The sequence below is a fragment of the Pavona decussata genome, unplaced genomic scaffold, assembly GCF_977016875.1.
Source record: "Pavona decussata unplaced genomic scaffold, jaPavDecu1.1 SCAFFOLD_386, whole genome shotgun sequence".
NCBI classification, from domain to species: Eukaryota; Metazoa; Cnidaria; class Anthozoa; order Scleractinia; family Agariciidae; genus Pavona; species Pavona decussata.
Window position 1 is genome coordinate 1,150,517 of NW_028145758.1, and position 11,311 is coordinate 1,161,827.

General features: G+C 39.5%; 1 protein-coding gene across 3 annotated transcripts; it reads left to right on the plus strand.

Moving 5' to 3' along the window:
- The first annotated feature begins 4,224 nt into the window (after positions 1–4,224).
- On the plus strand, positions 4,225–9,739 carry LOC146451526 (uncharacterized). Of its 3 annotated transcripts, XM_085098985.1 has the most exons (4): positions 4,225–4,457; positions 5,821–6,125; positions 7,664–8,847; positions 8,895–9,739. In XM_085098985.1, the coding sequence occupies exons 2-3, from the start codon at positions 5,828–5,830 to the stop codon at positions 8,845–8,847; spliced, it is 1,482 nt and encodes a 493-aa protein (XP_084955111.1). In that variant the 5' UTR covers positions 4,225–4,457; positions 5,821–5,827; the 3' UTR covers positions 8,895–9,739. The 3 variants fall into 3 exon arrangements, 2 of the variants coding, with proteins under 2 accessions (XP_084955111.1, XP_084955110.1); XM_085098984.1 differs by having other exon boundaries at positions 4,226–4,457; positions 7,664–9,739; XR_014859999.1 differs by lacking the exon at positions 4,225–4,457 and having other exon boundaries at positions 5,400–6,125; positions 7,664–9,136; positions 9,441–9,739.
- Positions 9,740–11,311: the final 1,572 nt, after the last annotated feature.

Below are 11,311 nucleotides of genomic sequence, written 5' to 3' on the forward strand. Positions count from 1 at the left end.
CATGCAAAACGTGGTTGTACTGATCTTAATTTTCAGTCTCTGGATGAAATTCTAAAATGTAACAATGAATGCTACCGAACAGTCCCTTCCCATGATGTTGTTTCTCAGCTGTGCATGGTAGCTCTAACTTTTGATTCTGTCGATGACCCCCCCCCCCCTCCCCCACCCCAGGGCTTTTTCCTTGGGAGGAACAATGAAAGAATATTTTGAAAGTTTGTGGTAGAAATCCTGAAGTGTGACAATTCAAAGCTGTTTGGCGGTACATTCCTGTGGTGCTGTTTATTATTCTGCACAAGGTAGTTCCAACTTTTGAATCTGTGGATGAACTCCTAAAGTGTAACCATGCATTGAAATAAATGCTGTGAAAGTCTGAGGACAATCTTCACGCAGAGGGCATTATCATCCAATATACCAGCAAGCCGGAAAGGAGTTTATTTATGTTATAACCCTCTGATGAATTTCTCTAACGCGCGTGCTTTTAACTAAGACAAATGATGCGTGAGTCATTCCCAGTGACGGCTACGCGTGATTGAAGCGAAATAATGCAAGCTGGTTAGTTTGCTTCATGCAACTGTGACTGCTAGATTTCAACAACTAGGACCTAAAACTATGACGTTCTTCCTTTGTTTCTCTCGTGGAAAAATTATGTCCAATGAGTCCAATGAGAACGCGCGGAAATTTATCGGTAGGTTACAATAGACAATAATTTTCTCCGTGAAATTTGCGATTCAGTGCTCATTTTGAACTTTAACGTTTCTGATACTGTAGGCTTCAGGTTCCACAGAAGTGCCTTCAAGAAATATGTGTAGGCATTGCCAGAGAAACCCTGGCTTCTAGAAATTGATACTAATGATCTTTTTATTTAAGATAATTTTGATTTTATAGAGTGGTCGAAAAAACCAGGCGCTGTATTCGACTCCTGGGAACGCAAATTAATGGCGAGTATTTGGCATAGACAAAAAGAAAAATTCATGGCGTGTCTTGACGTTCTCGTGGATTTGATCATGTCGGTCCAGAGAACTGCACAGAAATGTAATGAGTTTAAGATCGCCAACGAGAACGTCAGTTATGTCCCTTCGGATTCGCTCTGACGAAGGGCTAACGCTCGAAATGTCAGCACTTATCAACTCTATTGATATACTGACCTAAACATTCGTTTCCACTACCCACCGCAGCAGCGCTAGCATCACAGTGTTTTTCAGAAAATAACCTACTTGACATTCTAGCCTGCAATAGTTTACTTTCACGTCGTAGTCTTCCTCTTGATGTTTTTATCAACATTTATTTATAGCTGTCTTTTGTCAAGATCTTTTTATAGGCTGAGTAGCTTCTTGTTTGCCGCACTTCATTGTTAAATACCTTCTTCGTTGTTTTGATAATATTGACTATAAACAGTGACCTTTTGAAATTTCAAGTGGATGTGGGAGGCTAACAATGGGACAATTACCGCATATATGCTCGGATACCTTCAGGTGTGTCATTCAAGTTCCTATACTTTGTAGGTGGGAATAATCTTTCAATGGGATATTATATAACAACGGAAGACGAAAACATGTCAGATTGTGAGGCAAACAGTAATGTACGCGCCTATAAACTCCATGCTACTTTGTAACATCAACAACCAGTAAACGCCATGAAGATCTTCATGGATAAACATGCACCTGCAAAAGTATCCTTAAATTGTTAATTCAAAGAAAATTTCATGAACCACTGGCTACCTCTAGGCTCTAGGCTAAAAATAGATCCTAGTAAGCGTAAAGCAATTTAGGGCCTCCACAGTTGAGGCAAACTGTATCGATAACTTTTTAGTTGTCGATGACAAAACATGAGTTATCGATGACAAAACATCTCGTGTGTGAAGTTGTCAAGTTATCTACTACAAATGGTGAAAAATAAAGTCGTCGAGAACAAAGCAGTTTCCCTTTACAAAAAAAAAGTACTTTAGTTGTCAATAACAAACGCATCAGTTTTGTTATCGACAAATCACTTTCGCCCTTTGTGTGAGTAAGTCATCGATTACTAAGGTCTATTTTTCAAGAGCGACCGCCATTTTCTGCACGATGTACACATGCGCACTATAAACAAGTTTCCAGGTTCCTTAAAAACATACAGGTTATCGACAACTAAACTTTCCGTGTTTGGAAACGCTAAATAGTTGTCGATTCAATTAAATTGTTTAAATAAAACTATTGAAATAGTGGTCAATAACAATTTGCTTCGGTCTGTGGAAGCCCAATTGTTTTTCAGTCGAGTGGGAGTTTGTAAAATGTTTGAGCTTGTCATATCAGCAGGCTTGTGAGATGTTTCTAAAAAGTCTATTATATTGTTCAATAAGTAATAGTAGAAGCGTTTGTTTAATACTGTGTTGCATTCTGTAAAATGATGTAAGGTTTATGAATTGTACGCATTATGTAAATTCGCATTTTGGGGATTTTATATTATTTGTAAAAGTCGGTTTTGTGGAGAACGTGAGCACAAGAAGGTGAATTTGTCATTCTCTCTCTTAAATTGAACGCCATTCCTGAATTTATTTCCTGGATATTTCGGCCACAGTGTACAAACTCACCGTGTATTGGGATAATCGCGAAGTAGTTCAAGTAACGCGAACTACGTTTTATTTTTATAACATTATGTAACTGATGGGATATGTCAAAATTGTGAGGTCACGTAAAGTGAAAACCTTCCAAATAAAAGTAACATCTCTTCTTGTAATTAATATATAGCTACAGCAGAATAAAACGACAGCTAGTGCCCAGGCGCTAAGGTCTCTATTTTATGGTCTCCGAAAGGAGAGGTGTAATCTGATGTGGCCGCCCTAAATTATAGACCAACTTTGAGCAGTGAGTAATGATCTGACCATTGGTATAGCTGAGTTAAGTTCTGAAGTATTTGTTTTGTGTTTTCTAATATATGGGCCGGTTTAATAGGCAGAGGGATTAAAAAATACCTGACCTTCAAACAGAAGGCTTATTAGATTTAGAGAGGAGAACTCTGCGCTCTGCGTGACGAGCCAAAAGAGCGTCTGTGAGTGACTGCTATAAACGTGGCCGCAATGACTCGTGTTTTTTTTAAGTACTTCTAGACTTTTTCAAATCATTTAATTTTATGGTGTGGCTGAAAATTCAAGGAGCTAAATTCGTAGGAACGGCAATCAGGTTTCAACAGTAATTGAAATGAAAATTGACTGTCTTGTTTTCACGTCAATTTTATTTGATTTGATCGTCTGAAGTTGAAACGGCACAGTGTAGTTAATGTCCCAAAATGTAAATGCCACGTACAATTAGCAGTGGCGAGAAGAGCAGATGTTCTGTAAAGAAACTAGTCTCCAAAATCATTAAATTATGGCTCAAAACTAAAACGTTCGTTTTATATATGAAAATATTGGTGGCATAAACGTTCAAACTCAGCACCTTTTCACTGTTTCTCTAGCCGCAGTCGTTTTTAGGGGACTCGTATACGAGTCCCCTAACAGCGACTGCGTGGGAGGACGCCATCTTCATTTGGTGGGGTCATGTTGGGACTAAGATTTCGCCGGGGTAACTGTAACCTGCAAGGGCATCCGTTTTTTTCGGCTCAAGTTTCTAGTTTCACGACCGGAAATACGTCTGCTGTTCGCAGGCTACGGTAACTGGTAATTTGTATGTTTTGATAAGATGCGTTTGTAAAGACGTTTTAAAATTTCTTTTATAATTATATTATATCTGGCACAGATAATTTTAGAACAAATGCTTTCTAAATTACATTTTTGCTGTTAAGATCCAAGAAATACGAGCCGATTTAGAGAGGTTCAAAGTCGGCCAAAACCCAAACATTTTTACTGCAGTTTTAGCCGAGTCTGCTTTGCCCAACCAAGATGACGTCAGCAACCGTGGAAGGGCGCGGACACCAGATAAACCGCAAGAAGTTTCAGAAAATAACTTCATTCACAAGGTTTAAATGACCGTATACGTAAGAAAGGTATATTAAAAACCATTCCTTCAGTTTAGATGACCTTAGTTTTCATCTTAATTCCTCTCGGACGTTTCTTCGGATATTTTTCTGAGTTCAGAGCTATTTGTTTCAATCTTTTTATGGGCTATAGTCGAGTCACGTCTTGCGCATTTATTGAACGACTTCCCTGTTGTTTTGTTTATTAACAACTGCACCGTTTGGAATTTTAGTAAGTGAGAGGTGGCGAGGGTTAACAAAAGAATAATTACTTCGAGAAACACGTGCTCAAATTCCTTTTTCGTTCAGGTGTGTCCGTCTATTCGAGTTCCTTTATTGTGGCGGCGTGGAATATAAAATCTTCCGCTCGTTCTTCAAAACAAGAGGAAACCACTTAAATGTGCGTCGATTAGGAATTAACGTAACGCACTCGAAATCACCACGTAACTTGGCCAGAAGCCTGAATGATAAGAACATATAAGAGCTAACTCCACACGGATTTACCACATAAGAGTGCAGTGTATAGTAAGGTAAGTGTGGATTCCGTCTCTTTATGTTATGACTCCAGTGATGACTTCAAGAAGTCATGATCACGATTTTCAAAGTGGCTTTAATAGTTCTCTTATCGTTTCAGTTACACATTTTTTTTCAAACCATGATGCAACATACATCAGGAATCTTTCTCTGAAATTGATATGATAGCGTGTCCTTCAGAATCCATTGTTGGCTAGTTGTTATGAATCTTATTGTAATTTTGTACAGCATCATATATTGGTCTGCTATGTCTGATCCAAGCTTCACTGAAAATGTGGAGAAGATATCGCAAACCTGGGTGGTAAGACCGAGTTGTTTTCACTTGATATTAAGATATGCTTTAAAAGGGTTGATAAACATTTTGCGCGGCTTTCTTGAGTGCACTCGGCCACGATAATTTCCTTCATCAGAAATTATTTCTACATTTCTCAGCGACACAACCGGCCTAATTTGTAGTTCTGAGTATAAGTCGGAACAATTACACCTGTTAATCGAACTAAGACTAAAAACTTAAGATAAGAACCCGGCGATCCATGTTTTTTCTTTCCAAGCATAAAATGCTTTGCGTGATATTGCTCAATCTTCGTCGTGAATGTGTTAATGATATTGTTAGAGTGCGGTTTTTGGCTTCGTTCATCCGGAGGTTATGCTTTCGTCTCTGTGGCTTCATAAAGTAGAAAGAACACCCTTGTATAATTCACCACGCTATCCTCACTTGTTTATAATCCTCACTACTGAGTCAGTCCCGATACCTCAAAATTCCGTCTGTACATGCCACAAAACCAGTTACAACACTAGACACTGCGCCGGTTTAGACCTTTGGTGTTAACTCGAAATAGGGACAAAACAAAAACATCTTGTGACGCAGTCACTAAATTTGAACTTCTAAGTAACAGAAACAAACGTAGACAAATCATTTACGACAGGTTAAGGTTATCTTTCCGTCTGAGGTGACTCGGCGAGCGGCTCGTGTACAGGTCATGCACGACAGATTAGACACAAAAGACCCCTGACAGGGAGCTTAATACCTTAATTTGTTTTTTCCGATTGCAATGCGTTCCCGTCACGTTTGCTCATCATTCTCGTACATTTGACAGCATCCTGGACTCTTTTCCGAATTGGTCGAATTAGACACTATGAAACGTCTTGAAGAATCCAGTTTTGAAGGGACTATTTCCCCTTCCCCACCCCCCTTTTTCTGAGGGCTGATATAGATAGGTGACAAAAACAGACAGGCCAGGTCATATCATGCACACGTGACTTGCGTCACCTCTAAGTCATTTGATCATTTGAGTCGACAATAAATCTCCCAGAAGATTTATTCTCTCACAAAACGATCTGTTTTGCTTGTCTTCTTAGGGGTACAATGGACCTCAGAGATTGTGCTGTGATAGATCGACATTACCCAAGGCTGCAGCAATGCCTTGAGCCGTCAAAACTCTTAAACTACCTTGAAAACGTTGGTGTGTTAGACGAGGATGACGTAGAAGCGATTCGTGAGGAGAAACGCAAAACGTGTAGGGAGAACCAAGTGGCGACCTTTGTAGATATTATGAAGAGGCGCGAACAAGGCTTTAGGCATCTGTTGCAGGCATTGCTGAAATCTAAAGTACAAGATTTTTTGGCGAGGGAACTGCTCGGAGATGATGTCTACGATGAGGAAGGTATGAGTAATGGTGTACAAAAGTTGTTCAGATCACAGTACCTCCATTTTATTTACATATCAGGACGCTGCCCCTATTGCATCGCTGGCTTGATACGTACGGAAGATTGCGAAAACTTGGCGTCTGACCTAACTCACGTTTGATAAATCGAATCAATGGCCCCATGACCCGTTATTGCATTTATTACTCAATTAGCAGTATATAGCAACCTATTGCCTACTTTTCGCTAAATTTGACAATATTTAGAAATTGAAAACCTTAGTTTGTATATCTGAAAAAGAGCAAAAACTTTCAACGCAAAATGTGAAGAGAAATACTGTATTGGATTTGGTGTTTTGCTGTCTCTTCACGTCTGCCATTTGTACGTGCCAATTAAGTGTATAAGTTGAAAGGTGATGAAATCTTAACAAAAGTAAACAGGAATCGACTACACCGCTCTTTCTGTGGATGTACTCTAATTTCTGTGGTGAGTCAAAGCCCGAAAAGAGCGTTTTTAAATGTGCGCTTGAAAATGTTCTTCAGATACTGGGTAAATTAATCAAGTGGACGTGACCCATATAGCGAATTTAGGGTCCATTACAACTGATAACAAGGAAACCACAAAGTTTATGTTACTATATCTGATCGTGAAATTTGAGATTCGCTTTTACAGCAGACTTTCACTGCTGATCAAAACAAATTGGTAAAATTCGATATTCACTTTTTAAAAGATCTCAGCACGGGAATTCTCAACCTGAAAATTCCTATCAAAATAACTGAAAAGGAAATTTTCACTTTAAAGTATAATTGCCTCTTATTGAGCTCTCCTCTCTTACTGAAAATTACAGCAATATACAGAAATCTACTTAATGAACTATTCAAGCTCATATCGTGTCTGAACGGCTGAAAGATCAATATAACTTACCGTGATTTCAAGTTCTACCTAAAAAGGACACCCTTCTATGAGAAGCTGGATAAATAAGAAATAAGGTTTGTCTCAAATTCTTCCTGCTGCGTTTTCAGAGTATATTAAATTCACTCATTTTTCAAAGATTTAACGCAATTAAGCAATGCTAGTCATTGATGGCAGCTGCTAACAAGTGGTTGTTTACTTTGACTTGTTATCTTCTCCAGCAATATCACAATAATCTTATTCAACCGAAGGATCCAAAAAAGTTGTTTCAAATCTGCTTAGTTTCTGTTAATTTAGAAGGGACCGCCACTGGTGATATACAGGAAAATGAACAGGTTGTTAATCATTGTCAAAAACTGCACGAATGAATTATTAAAGTACTATTGACATCGGCACAGTTTCATCTTGCATGTCATGTGTTGGCATCTAACTGAACAAATCGCCATGAGATCGATTGCTGAGACGGTAGAACCCCGCTAACTCGAACAGATTTTCGTTTCCCTTCAGAGTTCGAGTTAGCGGGGTTCTACTGTATATTTGTAACTCTCCTAAGATACAAGAAACGTTGTAGCGCCCAGAGGCCTGAGAATTGTACAACAGGATTACTAAACAGAACAATAGTCATTCAATATCAATTTCTTTGCAGAAATCAGCATTATCTTATCGGAGCTTGAAAACGACCTTGATGAGAGACAATCCTTGAAACTCAGACTCATTGAAGAAGAGAAACGTCATAGAAACACTAAGAACGAACTCGAGGAGATTAGACGAAATTCCATTGTCTTCAGTGATTCCAGTAGCTCAGGGCTCTTCGCTGATTATGACTCAAATCCCAGCGATGAAGGTGAGCTGGCAGACTGCTCACCACGAGAGGAGGAAGTGGAAGCGGACAACGGAGCAAGTGGAGATGAAGACAGTTCACCGAGGATTGAACAAGTGCCACGTGGATTTCAAAGTACCAATCGGCTGCTTATAGCGAGAAACGAGGACTTAGAATGGGAACACGAGAATGGGTGGCGTAGATTTGGAAGTGCAGACCACCTAGATACTCTTTCGCGCAAAAGGAATAAGAAATTGGGTTCGCTTGAAAAACTGTGGAAAAGTGCTTCCCTCGGAAGGCTGAATGAACCCGCAGGGCTCAGATCATTCGCGAAATATGACAGCGAAGAAAGCCTCAAGCAGGGAAATGAGTCAACAAGCTCGCCGAAGAGAAGAAACAAGGAAGAAAAACAGTTGGAATCGCTGGAAGACAAAGTGGCTCTTCTGGAGAAGCGGCTTCAAAACGAGAAGCGAAAACGTGAGATTTCCGAAAATGAGGTTGCGAGGCTTCAGTTGGAGAAAGAAGATCTGAGCGTGGAGCTAGAAGACACGAGAGACCAACTCAGAGAAAGTCAAATGAACCTGTATTACGTGGAAAACGACTACGAAGAGGAACTGTACTTTGAACAACGCGACGACGATAATGATTCGGTAGGATTATGTGGAATGACCGATCAAGCTGAAACAGCGGAAAGCAAGACTCGATATTCACCTACTGACAGTGATACAACCGCTGCCCGCTGTGGCTCACCTGGATTAAATAAGCTCCAGTCCCAGACCGAGAACTTGAGACGGTCACGGCTGACCAGTAGCTGGCGGAGCGTCAATGCTCAATTTTACGAGCTCGACGAATATGACAACGAAATAAAAGTTGAATTGGACCCAAGTAATATCTTGGACACACTGCGTAGACTCAAAACATATACTAACTCCTTATATAATGAAGTCTTAAACGAGAGGGACGAGCTCCGGTACTTAAAGAGAAGAGCCTCTAGACTTGAATCTAGCTAAGTACTGACTCATGAAATGGCAAATAGACTCATTTTGAATCTAGCTAGGTACTGACTCGTGCATCGTGAATAGGTTCATTTAAATACAAAGGTATTAAGATGCACCTTTTCCAGACGCTTCATTTACTTTCGCAAACCACAAACATCTTAACTGAATCAAAATAGCATGACTGCGTCAGTAACCGGGCCCATAGCGTTTCAGAACAGAAACAAAGAATTTCGGTCTCATTCCAAAGTGAAATGTTGTCCAGCACTTAATATTGATTGTAACAAAAGTGGGAGATGGAGTTGTTCGTTTGCATTCGATCGCGTTGGTTTTGTTTAGCCGGTCTGTCTGTAAAGTAATCCCGGTTATCACGTGTACTGTGTAAAACTAAGCTATAATGAGAGCTACAAAAATGTTGCTACACCTACAGTTTGATCTCCTATTTTACGCTACATGAAATGGAAATCACGGCCTGCTCACTCAAATGTGCCCTCCCCTTCCCTCGTACAATGTTGCAAATCATTCCCGAAAAACTGTCTTCCTTGTGGAAGAACATTGCAACGAGGGCGGAGAGATGTTGATGATCGGAAACTACTTTTTGAACTGAGAAGAAGAAGATAATTTGTGTGAACAACAGGGCGGTTTAAGATCTGTATCAACTATTTTTTTTTTCGATCATTGTAGTTAATTGTTGAGGCTTTTGGAATCAGCACTTGTGACTTTTATTGATCTTTACGATATAGATGAAGCTTTGTAACTTAGCGATAGTAACGAAAAACTTTAGATTATAGCCTTTTGGAGTTGTATATAAAAGAAAATATACGAGAGAAAATAATGTATTTAAAATTGCTATATAATCAAGCCAGTCTGTTTATAATATTTAAGATGAAAAGAAATTGATAGGGAGGGGAATTGGTGACGCCAATATTTAAAGTTGTATTTTAAATGAGGCATCCTTGTACCAAAACGATCCTCGTAAAAAAGGTGTAAAGCTTTAAAGTAAATAAAGTCGATTAAGATGGAGAAAATGCGGTGTACATTTGGTCTACACAATTTTAAGTAACCTGCTATCATACCCTCCCTCCCTACATCTCATCCCGGCGAAGTTAAAAAAAATTCCTAATAACAAGTTAGTCACTAAAACCCCATTTACACGCCCAAAAAAAAGAAATGACACGGCACCTTAAATTTTGGGAGCATGGCACTCCCCATTTACACGACCAAAATGATAAAGTTTTCCTCGTACTCGGAACGGTTCCAGTTTTATATCGGCACCCCTTACATTCATCTTAAATCTATCTGTATTTCTCTTCAAAATGGTGGAAAAAAATCAATCTGGTTGTTTACCGCCAGATTTTAAGTTCAAACTGCACCGTACATCGCCAACGAGTGAAGGACGAAATACAACGCCATACCAAAAATATGAGAGGGATATGAGCGACAGTTTAAAATTGAATGGGTCACCTTCTGCCTATTTAACAATTAGACGGCAAGCTCGAGGTTTCTATCGGCTGATAGTTGGCGAGGGGCGAAGCCCCGAGCCAACTATCAAAGGCGATAGAAACCGAGAGCGAGCCGTCTAATTGTTTTAGCATACCTCAGTAATCGATCTATCAAGCAGAAAAATATTTTTATTTCACGAATTTTGATACATTCGTGCAATGATGCATGCTAAATCGCGCGCGCTTTGACAAACTGGCGCATTTGCAAAGTTCATTCACCAAAGTTCATTCATCAATTAAAACAAAGCTACACAGTGATCTCGTCATACATTGCGCAGTCTCAGAAACGTGCAAACCGTAGAAGAAAAAATGAATTAAGCTCAAACTAAGCTTAATTTCAAAGTCCTTTCCATTTTTAAATTCTGGAAAGGAGTTGACAAACATTTTGCCGTCTGCTTCGTCGGTGTTGTCGTTTACGCCGCGTTGGTGGTTTTTTGTCGACAAAATCGCGCCCGGAAACTCTCCTCGCAGCTCAAAATATCGTCTACCCTGGGGTGTTTGGCGGAGGATAAAATATCTTTGGAGTGAGACTACGTCGGTTTTCTCTTCCTCTCTTCCCGAAATACAGGTATGTGTAAAACCACGCGATTTGCTGTAATTGTTTAGGATCTTTTGTATCTGCATTTCCCAGTTGACCACTTTCAAAAAGCTTTTGCAATTGCTCGCTTATGATGGGAGTTTTTTTATGAACAACATTACTGGACGAACTGTTCCCTATTTCATCAGATTTTTACAGACTGCATTTAGCATATCATTTGCCTTCTTAAATTCATAATCACCGACGATAGACCCTGGCTTGTTAATAGGTGCTTGCTTCAAAAATCTATCAATGGCCGCTCGAATGGCTTTAAGTGAAGAAACTTTAAATTGTTCGCCATTTGTTTGTCTCACTGACTCATAAAACCTCTGCAAACACGTGTTTTTCTTTAATTCGACTTTGGTTTGTTGATCAATGGGTGTTGTAATTTCTTTTCGGG